This window comes from Chiloscyllium punctatum, chromosome 11 (assembly GCF_047496795.1).
Source record: "Chiloscyllium punctatum isolate Juve2018m chromosome 11, sChiPun1.3, whole genome shotgun sequence".
Taxonomy (NCBI): Eukaryota; Metazoa; Chordata; class Chondrichthyes; order Orectolobiformes; family Hemiscylliidae; genus Chiloscyllium; species Chiloscyllium punctatum.
This window is the reverse complement of record NC_092749.1, coordinates 98,364,724-98,383,408: the sequence shown is the minus strand read 5'-3', so window position 1 is coordinate 98,383,408 and position 18,685 is coordinate 98,364,724. Positions and strand designations below refer to the sequence as shown.

General features: G+C 46.2%; 1 protein-coding gene across 18 annotated transcripts in view; it reads left to right on the top strand.

Annotated features, from left to right (window-relative positions):
• The window catches only part of LOC140483251 (nesprin-1-like), a 585,321-nt gene that overhangs the window by 457,109 nt on the left and 109,527 nt on the right, over positions 1–18,685 (top strand). For all 18 annotated transcript variants that reach the window (XM_072581374.1, XM_072581386.1, XM_072581377.1 and 15 more), the window contains 6 exons: positions 1,480–1,662; positions 4,906–5,052; positions 8,814–8,968; positions 12,386–12,533; positions 14,491–14,585; positions 17,843–18,080. In XM_072581374.1, the coding sequence (XP_072437475.1) occupies positions 1,480–1,662; positions 4,906–5,052; positions 8,814–8,968; positions 12,386–12,533; positions 14,491–14,585; positions 17,843–18,080 (966 nt within the window). The remainder of the gene's footprint in view (positions 1–1,479; positions 1,663–4,905; positions 5,053–8,813; positions 8,969–12,385; positions 12,534–14,490; positions 14,586–17,842; positions 18,081–18,685) is intronic.

Below are 18,685 nucleotides of genomic sequence, written 5' to 3'. Positions count from 1 at the left end.
TGTTGCTTCTGGTTCTTTAGTCAACCCCGTTCTAAGTTTATAATTATTAAAATCTGTTTTGCATTGAGCGGAAATGTGCAGATGGCTGCACACGTTTTGGACTCAAGTTTTCAAAGCTGAGCAGTATAGCAAAGTAACTTAGCTGATACCACAAATGTTCTTCTTTAACAAAATCATGTTAACCCTACAGTGTGGAAGCAGGCCATTCAGCCCATCGAGTCCACACCAACCCTCCGAAGAGCATCCTGCCTGGACACACCCCCCTCCACCTTATTCCAATAACCATGCATCTCCCAGGCTAACCACACCTATCCTGCACATCCCTGAACACAATGGACAATTTAGCATGGCCAGCCCACCCTAACCTGGGTGGATCAGCATGGCTAATCCACCAATCCATACAAACACAGACACTAGGAGGATGTGCAAACTCCACACAGACAGTCGTCCAAGGGTGGGATCGAACCTGGGTCCCTGGCACCAGTGCTAACCACTGAGCCACCGTGCTGCCCATTGTAGAATATTGTAAAGGGACATGATTTCTGGAATCAAATGTTTTCCCAGTGAAATCAAATTATTTTTTCTTAAAGTGGATCACCCTTTCAGCTCATGGGGGTGCAGAAATACTACCTATTACACCACAGTACCCCCTTGCCAAATGACACTTCTCTGAGAAATGCACCATTATTCTATTGTGTGTTAGATGACTGTGCAAAACAACCCCTGATGGCAGATCTTACAGCTTCGACAGCGGCTAACGCATTTTCGAGCTGCCTTCTCTGCACCAGTCAATAGACTGCCCAACACGAATATTACCATAGAGCAGTGAGTGATTGATTTAAGGGGAAACCAGGCAAGTACATCGGAAAGAAAGAAATGGAATTATATCCTGGATAAGTTGTTTTTTTACTTGAAACACCGTAGCATACCAGGTTATGGAGCAAGTGCTGAGAAATAGAATTACAGCAGGATAGTTCCTGATGACCTGTATGGACTTGATGGGCTGAAGGGCCTCTTTCTCTGCTGTATTATTCTATGACCTTAAACAGAGAGGGGAAAGAGACAGTGGGTAATAAATCCCGTCGGCTGAATGGCCTCCCTCTCGCCTCTCTCACATTCCGTGTAATCTCCACCTGAACTCAGACTCCCCAAAAGCTTTGGAAGCTAAATACTGAACATAAAGTGTTATCTTAAATAATGGCAGGTAGTTTCCGCTACAGAAGATGGTAGGAATTAGCAACTCACTCCCCACAAGTGGAATCATAGATTTAGATCAGTTGAAACGTCCAAGACGGAGATGAATTGGTTTGTGCTGTGAAGTACGAATTAAGGTTCAAGATCAGGCAAGACGTACCTGGGGTGGGAGAAGGTGGGTGGTGGTGATGGGTTTGGGGCGAAACGCGACCGTTTATTTGTACCGACATGGAGTCGTGCTGTTGTGTGAAATACTCTCTCTCCCTTCTCTGATTGCATCTACAGGCACTGTTGGAAGAGTTGGCCAAACTGCGGGACTCTCTTCATGTCCTGTCTGACCTGGGGGAAGAGATGAGGCAGCAGGTGGACTCTTCAGCAGCGGCCGCTATTCAGTCTGACCAACTGTCCCTCAGCCAGCGATTGTCCACTCTGGAACACGCTCTCAGTAGGCAGCGCTGTGTGCTACAGGTACTCTCCTTACTTCTGCTATTGCTACCTCGGCTTTAGCACAATTTAATTGACATTTCCTTTGCGTTGCTGAGGAAGAAGACATGCCGTCAACACGTGTTGTCTTTCGGCCATCAGGACACACATGCAAGAATGCCAGATTTCCCCAAGAGGAACAGCATTTAATTTTTTTTTTACGTAACCCCGGAAGAGGGGCAGGCAGTCGGCCCTAACGAGCACTCCTCTTGTTTTTTTTTTCTCTATCTTAATTTTTTTTTCTTTTACCCCCCACACTACCGCCTAACTGCGGTAGTGCTTATTTTTTCCCCAGCACCCATGGTGTGTGTGTGCAGGTGTGAGACACAGTGAATGACACAAAGTGCACGAATCTTTATTCAATGTCCACCACCAGGAAGATAGGAAAAACACCCGAGTGGCTAGTGACAAGCACTGCCCTTCAAACCACAGGGCAATGCTGTGTGATCAAAACAGTGAAGGGGAGGGTAGGGACTAAATCAAAATAGAGTTGGAGGGAGAAATAATACACTCCACTCCCTGCGGCACCCACCTCTCCCTGAACGACTCCAGGGTGTTGGTGGACACCGCGTGCTCCTTCTCCAAGGACACCCGGGCTCTAACGTAACCCCGGAAGAGGGGCAGGCAGTCGGCCCTAACAGGAACAGCATTTAATTTTTTTTTTCTTTTCTTTTTTTTTTCTCCTGTTTATTTTTTTTTATATTTAACCCCCACACTACCGCCTAAGTGCGGTAGTGCTTATTTTTATTCCCCAGCACCCATGGTGTGTGTGTGCAGGTGTGAGACACAGTGAAAAGACACAAAGTGCACGAATCTTTATTCAATTTCCACCACCAGGAAGATAGGAAAGACACCCGAGTGGCCAGTGACAAGCACTGCCCTTCAAACCACAGGGCAATGCTGTGTGATCAAAACAGTGAAGGGGAGGGTAGGGATCAAATCAAAATAGAGTTGGAGGGAGAAATGATGCACTCCACTCCCTGCGGCGCCCACCTCTCCCTGAACGACTCCAGGGTGTCGGTGGACACCGCGTGCTCCTTCTCCAAGGACACCCGGGCTCTAACGTAACCCCGGAAGAGGGGCAGGCAGTCGGCCCTAACAGGAACAGCATTTAATTTTTTTTTTTTTTTTTTTTTTCTTTTTCTCTTTTTTTTTTTTTTCTTTTTTTTTTCTTCTTTTATTTTTAACCCCCACACTACCGCCTAAGTGCGGTAGTGCTTATTTTTATTCCCCAGCACCCATGGTGTGTGTGTGCAGGTGTGAGACACAGTGAAAAGACACAAAGTGCACGAATCTTTATTCAATCTCCACCACCAGGAAGATAGGAAAGACACCCGAGTGGCCAGTGACAAGCACTGCCCTTCAAACCACAGGGCAATGCTGTGTGAGCAAAACAGTGAAGGGGAGGGTAGGGATCAAATCAAAATAGAGTTGGAGGGAGAAATGATGCACTCCACTCCCTGCGGCGCCCACCTCTCCCTGAACGACTCCAGGGTGTCGGTGGACACCGCGTGCTCCTTCTCCAAGGACACCCGGGCTCTAACGTAACCCCGGAAGAGGGGCAGGCAGTCGGCCCTAACAGGAACAGCATTTAAAATGCACAGGAGAAGGATGCTGATTGGTTGGAAAATTGACCTCTGATTGGTGGAGGCATCGCCATGCAGAGTATAGCAAGGATCTATTGTCCCCAAGTTCTCTGTTTCAGAAAGGCTACAGCACCTCACTTCTTTCAGCTTACAGAGGCCTGCGCCTCAAAAGGGGGAGACGATGGCTTAGTGGTATTATCGCTGGACTGTTAATCCAGAGACCCGGGAATGTTCTGGGGACGCAGGTTCAAATCTCACCATGGCAGATGGTGGAATTTGAATTCAGTTAAATAAAATCTGGAATTAAAAGTCTAACGATGACCATGAATCCATTGTCAATTGTTGGAGAAAACCCCACCTGGTTCACTGATGCCCTTTAGCGAAGGAAACTGCCATCTTTACCTAGTCTGGCAAACACGTGACACCAGACCCACAGTAATGTAGTTGACTCTTAACTGCCCGATGGGCAATAAATGCTGGCCTAGCCAGTGATGCCCCCCCCTCCCTTGAACAAATAAGAAACAAAATTGTGGCTTACAGAAATGTCACTGAGTCTTATTGATGATCTTAACAAGAACAAACACTTAACCATTGCACCTATTTAAGTTCATGCGGACAGTGGTTCCTTGATGCATTCTTAGTACCACTGCATCAGAGCCATTTTACCATCCAATCAGCACCCTTTCCCATGCAGTATAAATTGTTGTTCCCACCGCAGTTAGGCGGTATTGTGGGGGGTAAAAGGAAAAAAAAATATATATATAGAGAAAAAAAAATTGTTGTTCCCTTCTGAAATGTGATATTCTTGCCTCTGTCCTGACGAGATTAAGACCAGACAAAACTTCAGCTGCATGTGTCCTTTCTTTTTCAGTAATACTCCAATTCTCTATTACTAAATAATTACTTGACATTTCTGAAGGTATCTTGATGGCAAGCCAAGCACAAGTTCAACTCATTGACAGAATATCGAGGTGACATGAAATACCAAGCACTTATAAACCAGTTGTATTCCAGATAGGAGGAAAGAATTTGCATTTATGTAGCGTCTTTCGTGATCTCTGCATTTCCAAAGCTCCTCGGCCATTAAACTACTTCTAAAGTGAAGTCATGGTAATAATTTGGGATCGTGACTACCTTGTCAGATCCACCCCAGGATCTCACCAGCAGGACTGAGCAAAATTACCAGATAGTTTGATTGAGAGGTGAATGTTTTTCTGGACTGTGGTCTCAGTATTTCTCTCCAGGAATATAACGTTAAAGGATTTCGGGCCACCCCTGAGGGTGTGAAAGTGTAAATGGCACAGTACGATCCCAGTGAGTCATGAACAAACCTGTTTTTGATTGCTGTTGGTTGAGGAATCGAGTTTGATCAGGGCATCCAGGGTATCCTCCTGCTGTTCTGCTGTGAGATGTTTGACATCCTCAAAGTGGGCAGACAGATCTTTTTTCCACTTCTCCCGTGAATGAGGGCACCCGTGACATTCGCTCAGTACTGCAGGGGAGTATCAGATTGGATTGCCAGCTCTGCTCCGGGCAGTAGGCCTCACCTTCTCACAGAAGGGATGAGTGTGCTGCCGACTGAGCCGCGGGTGGATCTGTGTTGACCAGGAGAGCGTCTAACGGGGATTGCTTCATCCTGCAGGCTGGTGTTCGCGATTACGAGACGTTCAGCAAGAGACTGGAAGCTCTGGAGGAGTGGATTGTGGAGGCTGACGAGGTGCTCAAATCACAGGACCCCAACCGATCGTCTGACCTGACTATAATCCAGGACAGAATGGAGGAGCTGAAAGTAAGTTTCTCCCTGTTATGAAGGTAAAGGTGTACTGTACCTTTAAGACAAAGTGAAAGCTGTTTTGCACTGAGAGCTTGCAGGCACCTGTCATATGACTGACTATCAGTCTCAGAGTGTACTGGAAAATTGAAAACATGTAATATTTGGCTGTGAAACAAATACCTCAGTTTTGGTTATATTTTTGCAATTCGAATTGAACCAATCAGTTTGAATTATGCCCCAGGATACTAAAAACCGATCAATTTTGAATTTATTGTTTTGCCAACATTGAACCAATGAGATGATCCGATGCTCAGGTATAAAGAAGCTGACCTTTTGACAGTTAGACAGAGAGAGACCAACTGACATTGCCAGAGTAACTGCCAGCAACACACTCTCTATCAAAGGTACCTCTTTCATATGAAACATCTTTGTAGCAAAAGACCTAAGACGACCCGTGGAGTTCTACAGCCAGAGGAATACAGACACTGACAATGACAGCCACTGTGAGGTTTTGAAATTAAGTTGATGCAATTTAATACAGGTTTTTATCAGAACAGTATATAGTTATAGAGTTGCAGGCAGACAGTAAGTAGTTAAGAGAAAGGGGGCTTAGAGTTGTAAATAGTTATTGTTTAATGTTCACTTTGCGTTAAAGAACAAATTGGTATTTTTTTTCTTCAAATAGTGGAATTTTGTAGTTCTCTGTCACTCATACTTTAACAGCTCAGGGGCGAGGTGAGCTTTTCTGGGTTTAATTAGCAGAAGGGTTCACCACTGTGTCGTAACACTCCCCATGCCTACTGTGTGAGGTATGAAGTGAACAAGAGTGATCAGCCTCTTCCTGCTGGTGCAGACATGGAACCTGCTCTGTTGTTCCTTCCTCTTCCCATCACTGTCCTGGCACTCTCTGCATTCACATGGCACACCTTTTCACCAATTGCTCTTTGTTGTTGCTCGGAGCTGACATGTCAGGCACGGACAGCTCGCCTCTCATTGATCCACTTTTCCATTCCACCCCGTGCACAGAGACCTTGCCGTGGTGCCGCCTCACTGTGGGTGGGGGAGCATCTCTGACAGAGTAGGCTTCAGCACAGGCAGGAGTATTTAAATTGGAAACCGTGCCCGGCCTGTTAACCCGGGGGAAACTGGTCTCGGGCAGGATCGAACCAGCTGAAGAGAAGATCGCTCCGGGTGGTATATGAGTGGCACATCACAATTGTCCATTTCCATTACCCCCCCTTGCCCCCTCCCTGGGTGACCTTTCCAGCTGTACTTGGTTTTAACTAAAGTAACCGAATCTTGTGCTTGGGGTAAATGAGATTAAAAACTTGGATGTGAGAAATATTACATCGTGTTATGTGGATTTTAACAGCAGAGAAATGAACAATTCAGTGCAACCTCTCTGTGCTGGTGTTTAATGTCCATTTGAACCCAATGCCACCTTGCTTCGCCCACTCCCTAGATCACTCTGTTCCTAACTCCCTCATCTACCATCCCATGAAAGGCACTGTGCCATTTTCCTCAATCGGTTCATGTGGGTATTGAGTTGCACAACTTTGTTCAGTTTTTCCAAGCCCTGGTGACATCTTTGTGGGTTCTTCTGTTGAACCTTACCTCCTGCCACCGTATCCATTTCCGAATATCGAGACCCGACACTGTGCCGTTTCCTCTTGAATGTTAGCCAACCTGTGTTCGGTCCAGTTTTAACGCAACGCCTCTGCTTTTGAAATGCTGTCCCGTTAGCAAATTGACTCTGCTGCATCGCCAATATTTTTTTGTGATGTTGTTCCTTCTAATCTTTGGTGTTCCTGTAACCCTGGGTCACTGCAGAATAATTTGCAATGGGGGAAGAGGTGCTTGAGACTAGATGTAGGAACAGAGAGGATTCTGTGTGCTGAGAGCAGGAGTGACCTTTTATAGTGCACAGCTGTTAATAGATCCATCCCGCTACTGTCAAATCTCACATCAGTCTGCACTGCAGGCCAGGGTTGTCAGGGAAAAGAGGGCGTTTTAACGAAAGGACACTCTCTTTATTTTATTGGTTGCTGACCGACACTGGTTGGTTGTACACCTGATTCTTTCAGGCCAAGTGGCTGAAGCACCTAGCTGAGACACTGACATAACACCAACATGTCCTCTCACTATGAGCCAGTTTGATCCCCGCAGTCAAAGCTGAAACCTCCTGTTTTACTCGGGGCAGTTGGTGTTTTGATTTTGTTACCTTCTAAAAGGCAGCCGTTTGTTCATAAGGCAGTATGTGGTTGAACGTGGAACAGATCAATTGTTTGTAAAGGAGGGGAAAGGGACCTGAGGGGCAACATTTTCACACAGAGGGTGGTGTGTGTATGGAATGAGCTGGCAGAGGAAATGGTGGAGGCTGGTACAATTACAGCATTTAAAAGGCACCTGGATGGGTATATGAATACAAGGGGTTTAGAGGGATTCTGGCAAATGGGACTAGGTCAGTTTAGTAAACCTGCTCAGCATGGTCGAGTTGGACTGAAGGGTCTGTCTCCTTGCTGTATAACTCAATGGCTCGATTCTCAGGTCCTTGTCCATCCACTCAGGTTTGCTTGTGAACTTGAAATGTACTGAAAATTTAACTTTTTCTTTAAAATGCTAAGTCAACAGCAACAGGAAGAAGAACTTGCATTTGCCTAGCACCTTTAACTTAACCCCAAGGTGCTTCACTGTTATATTATCAACCGATAATTGACTTGCAAAGCAAGCAGCGGAAATACTGTTCAGAGCAGTATACCTTTTGAAGAGAGATGGGCGGTGGAGAAGCTGCTAGATTTACAGTGAGATTTCCAGACTCGGGGTCAAGGCAGATGAAGGGACATCTGCCAATGGTGAAGCAGTGAAAATTAGGGATGTGTAGGGGTTTGGAGGATAGGAGGAAGGTATAGAGATGGACAGAAGCAAAGCTGCTGGAGTCCTTGAAACTATGACCCCCTTGCCTTCTGTGAATACGTCATGGGTTAAAATCCTGGGTGTAAAATGGAGGGGATGGTTTCCAGTTAAAGACTGCACAGCCACAGTTGTACCTGGGCTGATCCAATGCGGATGATGAAGAACTCCCACTGATGAGAAAGTGAACGGCTGTTTTCCAGTCTCCGTATCCCTGTGAACTGAGGGCCTCCTCTAGCCTGACTGAAGTAGAGTCTCATTTCTAGGTTTTATTCAAAATGACAGGCTTGAAAAAAAAGATTTTCCGTAAAGCCCCACTCCTTTGCTCCTTATGTTAAAACGGTGCTCCCTGGTTACTGATCGCTCTGCTGAGGGATTTAGTTCTCCCTGCCTACGCCTCTCATATCTTTGTACATCTCAATGAAGTTGCCCCCTGCCCCAGCCGTTTCTGCTGTAAGGAAAACAGCCCCAGTCTATTTAGTCTCTCTTCATCGCTGAGTCGCTCCAGCCCCAGACAACATCCTGGTGAGTCTCCTCTGTAGCCTCTCTGTTGCAACCACATCCTTCCTACAGTGTGATAACAGAACTGCACACAGTACTCCAACTGTGGCCTGACTAATGTCATATACAGCTCCGTCATAACCCCCTGCTTTTACATTCAGTCCCTTAACTAATAAAGGCAAACATCCCATATGCCTTAAGACCATGGGACATAGAGGCCGAATTTAGGCCATTCAGCCCAATGAGTCAATCATTCCTTCTTGACCACCTCATCTGTTGTCTCTGGTCAGTATTTAGGAAACAGTCAGCAATGATTTCAGTGGAAAGGTGATTTGATAGCAGTGCTTTTGTTTTGTATTTTGCAGGTCCAAATGCTAAGATTTAGCAGTACAGTCCCTGACTTGGATCGTCTGAATGAATTGGGATACAGGTTACCCCTGAACGATAAGGAGATCAAACGCATGCAATCATTGAACAGACACTGGTCCTCAATTTCTGCTCAGACCACAGAGCGGTTTAGGTAATTCAGTACTTTGCTGCTTATGAGCAGAATACCATCTCAGACTTGTAACTCCCTGCCACACTGATACTGCGGCTAAATATTCTGTCATTCACTCAGTGTGGACTGATTCGACAGACTGTGGCCCCCTGTTAGAAATAGGAAACTGTCTGACTGGGTTTTATTGCTGCCAAACATCACTGGGTTTTGCTGACAGAAGGCTTCACTGAGATTTCTGTGCTACTTATTAATCTGCTCTGTCCCAGAATTCCAAATCCTAAACACTCACGATGGAAAAGATTTCTCCTCATAGGTTCTTTTTATTTTACAATTGCCTTAAATACATTGAAAACAATTTCTCTTTGACAACTTCATTTGAATCACCTTCGGGTTTTAAATACCTCTATAGACTCCCTGCGCACCCTTGAGACTTGGGACATTTAGCATCTCATAGAAATTTTACAGTGTGGAAAAATGTCCTTCGGCCCATTTGTGTCCGTGCCCAGTTATCAAACATCCATCTCTTCTAATCCCATTTTCCAAACTTGGCCCGTGGCCTTGTACGCTGTGGTGTTCCATGTGCTCATCTAAATAGTTCTTAAATATTTTGATGACTCACACCTCTACTCCTTTCTCAGGCAGTGAGTTCCAGATATATACCACCCTCTGGGTGAAAATGATTTTCCTCAAACCTCCTGCTCTTTACCTTAAAACTGACCCTCCAGTTATTGACGCCTCTACCATGGGGATTTAGTTCTTCCTCTCTACCCTATCTATGCCCCTCATAACCTGTACATCTCAATTAGGCTCCCCCCCACCCCCCGGCCTCAGCCATCTCTGCTTTAAGGTAAACAACCCCAGCCTAGCTAGTCTCTCTTCATCACTGAATCACTCCAGCCCCAGACAACATGCTTGTGAATCTCCTCTGCATCCTCTCTAACACAACCACATCCTCCTTACATAATCATCGAGTCATACAGCACCAAAACAGACCCTTCGGTCCAACCAGTCCATGCCGACCATTATCCCAAACTAAACTCGTCCCACCTGCCTGCTCCTGGCCCATATCCCTCCAAACTTTTCCTATTCATGAACTTATCCAAAAGTCTTTTAAAGGTTGTAATTGAGCCCACATCCACCACTTCCTCAGGAAGTTCATTCCACACATGAACCACCCTCTGTGTAAAAGATTTGACCTCCGTGTCTTTTTGAAATCTTTCTCCTCTCATCTTAAAAATGTGCTCCCTAGTCTTGAAACTCCCAATCCTAGGGAAAAGACACCTACCATTAACCCTTTCTATGCCCCTCATGATTTTATAAACCTCTACAAGATCACCTCTCAACCTCTTACACTCCACTGAAAAAAGACCCAGCATATCCAGCCTTTCTTTATAACTCATATATTTCATACCCGGCAACATCCTGGTAAATCTCTTCTGAACCCTCTCCTGCTTAATAATATCCTCTTCCTATAACTGGGTGACCAGAACTGGACACAGTATTCCAGAAGAGGCCTCATCAATGTCCTGTACAATCTCAGCATGACATCTCCACTCCTATTCTCAAAGGCCTGAAGGTAAGTGTGCTAAACACCTTCTTAACCACCCTGTTCTTCCTCGTGGGGCTGCACATTGTCTGCAAAATCTCTTCAGGATTTGGAGGGAGAAGGTTCAGTGGGAGGGCATGTCATATTTCTGCAAGATATTGGTATTCACTGAACTCCTGAGAAACAATTAATGGCAGTAATCTAAATGGCATGGGGACCAGGGCAATGTTGCTAGATTCGTTAGAGGAGCAACTCTATATTTCCATTTAATGGATTGACATTCTCCCCATAGAACATGGAACAGTACAGAACAGGAACAGGCTCTTTGGCTCACCATGTCTCTGCCGACCTTGATGTCATTCTAAACTAATCCCATCTGCCTGCACATGGTCTATGTCCCTCTATCCCCCGCTTGTTCATGTGTCAGTCCAAATGCCTCTTAAACATTGTTATCACATTTGCATCTACCAGCTCCCTGGCAGCACGTTTAAGGCCTCTGCGTATCAAAAATATGCCTCACATATCTCCTTTAAACTTTTCCCTTCTCACCTTAAACCTATGCCCCCCCTATTTTCACCCGAGGGAAAAAGACTCCAATTATCCTCTCTATCCATGCCTCTCATAACTTTATATACTTATGTCAAGTCGCCCTTCAACCTCCGAGACTCTAGTGAAAATAATCTGAGTTTGTCCAATCTCTCCTTAAAGCTAATGCACTCCAAGCCAGGCAACATCCCAGTAAACCTCTTTTGCTCCCTCTCCAAAGCCCTAAAATCCTTCCTGTAGTGTGGTGACCAGAACTGCACACAATACGCCAAATGTGGCCAAACCAAAGTCTTGCACAGTTACAACATGACTTGCCAACTTTTATACTCAGTGCTCTGAACGATGAAGGCAAGCATGCGGTATGCTTTCTTTACCATCTTATCCAGTTCTGTTACCACCTTCAGGGAGCCATGGACTTGGATTCCCAAGATCCTTCTGTATATCAATGCTCCTTAAGTTCCTGCCATTTACTGTATACTTGCCTCTTGCATTTTACCTCCCAGAATGCATCATCTCACACATGGATGGATTAAACATCATCTGCTGTTTCTCTGTCCAACTTTCTAACTGATCTATATTCTACTGTATCCTTTGATAACCTTCCTCATTCATATCTCCACCAATTTTCATGTTGTCTGCAAACTTAGTAATCAGACCACTTATATTTTTATCGAAATGATTTTTATATATATTACAAACAATAGAGGTCTCAGCATTGACCCTGGCAGAACACCACTGATTACAAACATCCAGTCAGATAAATGATCTCTTATCTCCTGTGACCAAGACAATTTTGTATCCAATTTGCCAACCCATGCGACTTAATCTTCTGAACCCGCCTGTCATGGGGGACCTTGTCAAATCCTTGAGTAAAAAAAGTCCATTTCCACAACATCCACTGCCCTACCCTCGTCAATCATTATTGTCACCTCTTCAAATACTCATCAAGTTTGCAAGAGAAGACCTCCCCCACATAAAGTCTTACTGAATATCCTAAATAAATCCATTCTTTTCCAAATGCGAGTAAATCCTTCTCCACTAATTTCCCTACCACTGCAATATAAGGCTCACTGGCTATAATTTCTTGGGTTATTTCTTTTGTTCTTTTTTAACAGAACATTCTTCAGTCTTCTGGGACTTCATCTGTGGCTCATGATCTCAGTCAAGGTCCCAGCAGTCATATAGGATTGAAGGAGGCCATTTAAACCGTTGGGCTACAGTCACAGATTCACTTCATTCAGATAACTCCTTTCTGTAAACCTGCTTTTTTTGTCTGATCGTTATGGACATTTATGGTCTTCTTTGCCTTTGTGTGAAACCAATTGAATATTTTAATCTCGTTCCAGTAAACTGCAAGCATTCCTGCTCCAGCACCAGACGTTCCTCGAGAAATGTGAAACCTGGATGGAGTTCTTGGTCCAAACCGAGCAAACCCTGGCAGTGGAGATTTCTGGAAACTACCAAAACCTCCTGGAGCAGCAGAGGGCCCATGAGGCAAGTGGAGAGCTGGGGCCATGGGCATCATTGGGAGTTGCCTTTTTGCCTCCACGTGCTACTCTGTTCTATCACCATTCCTTCATCAGCACACGGTTAAACTCCTGCATCAGCACCGTGGCGCTAAGCTTCACCATATTTCCTCAGGGCCCAGTGTTGGCTGATTGAGCCAGCCCAGCAATTGGAAATAAATGCCAGAGATGCTCAATCCCTGGATGCTATACGTCAGACCTCATCGGGCAACATTGAACAGCAGAGTTATAATATCTGCACTGGCAGGGATCCTGAGTTCAGGGATGGCCAAGTACTGCCGGCTTAGTGACTTTTAGATATCGCTACACTCCAATGTTAATGAGCCACTCAGTCCCCAATTATTTAATCCAGTACAACAGACCTATTGGTGAACATCCATCCCATTTTTTAGTCCAGGCGAGGGGTCTGGTGCCTACTGTACCTCAGCGTGAACATGAAACGCAGCACTGTCGGTGCTGACCTGAGACTCTAGGCCGCTAAGCTAACGGGCTGCCCATCAATGACCATGTGACAACAGTTGGCTCTGGGTTTTCACTTCTTTGGACTGGGTAGAGTCTAAAATCTGTACCTGAGTTCATTCCCATGGACATTGGTCAAACATCCTGCTACCTGGCGTCGTAGCCAAGTGATCTTGTCCCTGGACTCTCAGCCGAGAGGTTCCCGACAAGTTGTGAGATGGAATTCTATGGATTCAGGAACATGTGGTCTGGCACCAGGAAATTAGGGGTGGCACGGTGACTCAGTGGTTAGCACTGCTGCCTCACAGCACCAGCGACCCCAGTTTGATTCCAGCCTCAGGCGACTATCTGTGTGGAGTTCAGACATTCTCCCCGTGTCTGCGTGGGTTTCCTCTGGGTGCTGTGGTTCCCTCCCACAGCCCAAACATGTGCAGGTCAGGTGGATTGGCCATGCTAACTTGCCCATAGCAGCCAGGGACATGGATTAGCCATGGGGGAATCTATGAGGCGATAGTGATTGGATGGGATGCTCTTTAGAAGGTTAGTGCAGGCTCGATGGGCCAAATGGCCCTCTCTGCACTGTAGGGATTCTGTGATTCCAACTGACCATGTGAGCTCCTGGGATTGTGATAAAATCCCCGTTGGTTCTGAAAAGGTATCTGCTGGTCTGAACTACATGTGACTACACTTGCACACTGTGTAGTGGGGCAGTCTGGGATGGGCGTCAGTTACCTACTGCCAGTGTTGCCCCAGCTTGGTGCATTGGGATAAAAAGCTGTGAGTAAGACAGGTGGTTGGGTGAAACTCTTCCACCATAATGCTTCCTGTCCGGAATCCAGGAGCACAACCCCCTTTTGTTTGCTGGCACTAGGTGGGTATCCTGAGGTGCCTATTCATTTATATTTCCTGTCTGTGCTACCCTTGGGTACTATGTCAAGTTGTGCCAATCTCTATGTGTTCCTTGCCCCCACTATCAATCCAATTGATGTCTTAAAAATTAACAGCAACAGGATGGGATGCAGCTCCCTCTGAGTGTCCGTTCCCTGCCCCCCCTCGGGAAACCTATCTTTGCATTAATTGGTCCATTCTCTGAGGTCAAGTCCCGCTCCAAAGACTTGATTGCCGACCATAGGCAACCACTTCTGACTCAGTACCGAGGGACTGCTGCGCTGTTAGCAGCGCCTCCCTGTGGTTGAGAAATTCCGCTCTTCAGGGGGGTTAGGAGAAGAGTTGAGGGAGTTTCTCCCATTGCTTCTTTAACTGCTGAAACAAAACCGATCAGTCAGATGTCACTGGACATGGGAAACATGGAGCCTTCTGTGTCCATGTCAAGTGGAACTGTGTCCGTACATGATCTGAGTGCACGCTGTTCTAAGTTACTGAGCTGTTCCGAGCAAACATGAACTGATGCGATATCTCAGCACGTTCTTTCCACCTTAATTTCCCTCCTTTTGTTTCTGGTGCAGTTGTTCCAGACAGAAATGTTCAGCCGACAGCAGATCCTGCACTCCATCATCAGCGACGGACAGCGCCTCCTGGAGCAAGGCCAGGTTGATGACAGGTAGGAACCTCGCAGTCAGTTTTCCCTCCCAGCTGCTCTGGCGGGCTGGCTGCACTTGTGTTGAGAATGTGCTGCCGGGCAGAAGCTGAGCGTGTGAGCAGTGAACGCGTTAAGGTGCACAGCAATCTTGAAGGGACCGTGCAGTGCAAGGAACAGTCCGTAAAGGGAAATGAAAAGGAATGTAGCTCACAGTCCTCTCATTACATCGAAGGGTAGTCACTGTCCAGTTATTTTTATTTAGAATAAACCTATATGAATTAAGATCTGTTTAATTTTGGTGTAATTCCAATCAAACTGGTTCCACAGAAATTCAGATGAAGAAATCAGATTGGAGTTTAATGCTGAAATAAAAGTAAAGAACTGTGGGTGCTGAAAATCAGAAACTTCTGGGAAGATAGGTTCTGAGAAAAGATCACTGGACCCGAAATGTTAACTCTGCTTTCTCTCCACGATGCTGCCAGACCTGCTGAGTTTCGAAAGCACTTCCTGTTTCTGTTCGATATTTAATATGTCTGGTTTGTAAGGCCTTGTTATTCATTCCCCCAGTCTCTTGCAAGTCTCTACTGACTCTCCATGGACTATAGTTAAGGTTGTAGAGACATACAGCAATGAAACAGACCCTTCATCCATGCCAACCAGATTACTTATCCTAAATTAATCTCGTCTTATTTGCCAGCACCCGGCCCATATCCCTCTTAACCCTTCCTATTCATATACCCATCCAGATGCCTTTTAAATGTTGTAATTGTACCAGCCTCCACCACTTCCTCTGGCAGCTCATTCCATACACGCACCACCCTCTGTGTGAAAGAGTTGCCCCTTAGGTCCCTTTTATATCTTTCCCCTAAACCTATGCCCTCTAGTTCTGGACTGCCCCACCCCAGGGAAAAGACCTTGCCTATTTACCCTATCCATGCTCCTCATGATTTTGTAAACCTCTATAAGGTCACCCCTCAGCCTCCGATGCTCCAGGGAAAACAGCCGCAGCCTGTTCAGCCTCTCCCTAGACCTCAAACCCCCCAACCCTGGCAACATCCTTGTAAATCTTTTCTGAATCCCTTGAATTCATCAGTGAATCCAGGCCAACATTTGAGCTCTGCCTCTAATTTCCCTTGAGAGCAGATGAGTATGAACCATGTTGCAGTGGGTCTGGAGTTACATGTAGGCCAGACCGGTTACAAATGGCAGATTTCTTTCCCTGAAGGATATGAGTCAACCAGATGGGTTTTTACAACAATCCAGTGATAGTTTCATTGTTACCATTGTTACTGTGGTTAGCACTGCTGCTTCATAGCACCAGGGACCCGAGTTCAATTCCACCCTCGGGCGACTGCCTTTGTAGAGATTGCACAGTCTCCCTGTGAGTTTCCTCCAGGTGCTCTGGTTTCCTCGCATAGTCCAAAGATGTGCAGGTCAGTTGGAATGGCTATGATAAGTTGTAAAAACAATGACTGCAGATGCTGGAAACCAGATTCTGGATTAGTGGTGCTGGAAGAGCACAGCAGTTCAGGCAGCATCCAAGGAGCTTCGAAATCGACGTTTCGGGCAAAAGCCCTTCCTCCTGACGAAGGGCTTTTGCCCGAAACGTCGATTTTGAAGCTCCTTGGATGCTGCCTGAACTGCTGTGCTCTTCCAGCACCACTAATCCAGAATATGATAAATTGTGCATAGTGTTCAGGGATGTGCAGGTTACGTGGATTAGTCAGGGGAAATGCAGGGTTACAGGGAAAAGATATGTGGCATGTGGGTCTGGGTGGGCTACTCTTTGGAGGGTCAGTGTGGACTCGATGGGTCGAAAGGCCCCCTTCCACACTCTAGGGATTCGATGATTCACGACTAGCTTTCAATTTCAGATTTTATGAATTGAAATTCCACCAGTTGTCAAGGAGGCGCTTGAGCCCAATCTGAATGTCATGAGCCAGGGTCTCTAGATTAACATCTAGTGATATCACCAGTATGCCATTGTCTCCCCTGACCAGCAGCAGGGGCTTCTCTTTAATTCTGTATCATAGAAATCCCTCCTCCCTGTTACCCTCAGTTATAAACGCCCTCAAGAGGGCACAGTTTGTGTTTTAGCTCAGTTGGGCTCAAATCAAAAGTTGCCGGATGTGTGTTTGCTCACTGAACTGGAAGGTTCGTTTTCAGACATTTCGTCACCATACTAGGTAACGTCATCAGTGAGCCTCCGGTGAAGCACTGGTGTCAGTGACCTGCTTTCATTTATGTGTTGAGGTTTCCTTGGGTTGGTGATGTCATTTCCTGTTCTTTTTCTCAGAGGGTGGTAAATGGGATCTAAGTCGATGTGTTTGTTGATAGGGTTCCAGTTGGAATGCCGTGCTTCTAGGAATTCTCATGCAAGTCTCTGTTTGGCTTGTCCGAGGGTGGATGTGTAGTACCAGCCGAAGTGGTGTCCTTCCTTATCTGTATGTAAGGATACTAGTGAGAGAGGGTCATGTCGTTTTGTGGCTAGTTGATGTTCATGTATCCTGGTGGCTAGTTTTCTGCCTGTTTGTCCAATGTAGTGTTTGTTACAGTTCTTGCGAGATATTTTGTAAATGACGTTAGTTTTACTTGTTGTACATGCATCACCCTCTGCATGAAAATGTTGCTCCTTATGTCCCTTTTAAATCAATAAACAAGCAAAACTAACTTTGCAGCACTGCCCATGTGCCGAGACATGGGTATAGTGCCTTAAAACGACTGGGAGGCTGGTCCGGATCCTATCAGGAAGCAGTGCAAGGCAATGAAAATCTGTATCTCTGTGCTCTGTCTGGCGAATTCCTTTGGTTTTTTATGAATATTCATTCATGGAATGAGAGCATCACTGGTTAGGCCAGCATTTATCGCCTCTCCCTAATCGCCCAGAGGGCAGTTAAGAGTCAACCACATTGCTGTGGGTCTGGAGTGCATGGAAAGAGGGTGGGGGTAAAATTTGATGGTCGCGATTTGCTTGGTACAGAGATGAAGAAATAAAGAGGAAGGACTGGTAGATGGAATTAAGATGCAGATCAACCAGGATCTAAATGAATGATGGAATGGGCCCCTCCTGTTCCTGTATATCAGGCTTGAATTACTTTTGTGTTCTGTGTAGCAGGTTGAGGGGCTGAATGATCTCTTTGTGTTACCAGTTCATCGACACTCTTCAGCCCTGATGAACCTCCAACAAATCGCAGAGCGCCTGACGGTGATGAGGAACAGTTCGGCTCGAATCAAATGAACCATGTTGCGTTTGTTTGTTTGTTTTCTCTCTCGGTTAGGGATGAGTTTAACTCCAAGTTGGCGATGCTGAGTAACCAGTGGCAGGGGGTGATCCGACGGGCACAGCAGCGGAGAGGGATTATTGACAGTCAGGTCCGGCAGTGGCAGCGTTACCGGGAGCTGGCGGAGAAGCTGAGGAAGTGGCTGTCGGATGTCTCCCAGCAGCTGGAGCAGAGGTGGGGCAGTGCAGCTCCCATTGCCCTGCAGCAGGCCAGGAGCCTGCTGGATGAGGTGCAGGTGAGCGTCGCTGTTCGCACAGTGTACCCGATCCCACGCTGATTTATGTCCCACTCGCTGTCACACCACGCAGCAAGGAGAGAGAGAGAGACTTCCTGACATTGTCAATTAATGACATGGTACCCCACCTTTTGAAAGTTCACTTTACACATTTCACTTTTACAACAGACCTACATTAGTACCTGTTTTCACTAACCAAAAGAAATCCAAAGAGGATTTTCGCTTTTACTGAAAAAGTAATTGCTTCTTCACTCTACGCCATTTCGGCTTACACTCGACTTTCTGATAGTGGGGGAATGTGTATCCATGTCTAATCCTGTATTACTGTAACCATCTTCACTTCATGTCACTGTCCTCTGTCTAGTCACCTGCATCCTCGCCCGATTTCCTCCTGCCATAGGCTTCTCCTCCCCTCACTGCCTCTTCCTCTCCTCCTCAGTCCCTCTGCCTCCTCACCCATTGTGTTCGTGCTCTCTGTCTGTGTGTCTCTCTCTCCTCCCTCTGTGCCTTCTCTCCCTCCCCTCCCCCAGTGCCATTGTCTCTTTGCCCATTTCCTAGCGCCACTGTCTGTGCCCACTGCCCCGGAGGAAATCTTCTCTCTCTCT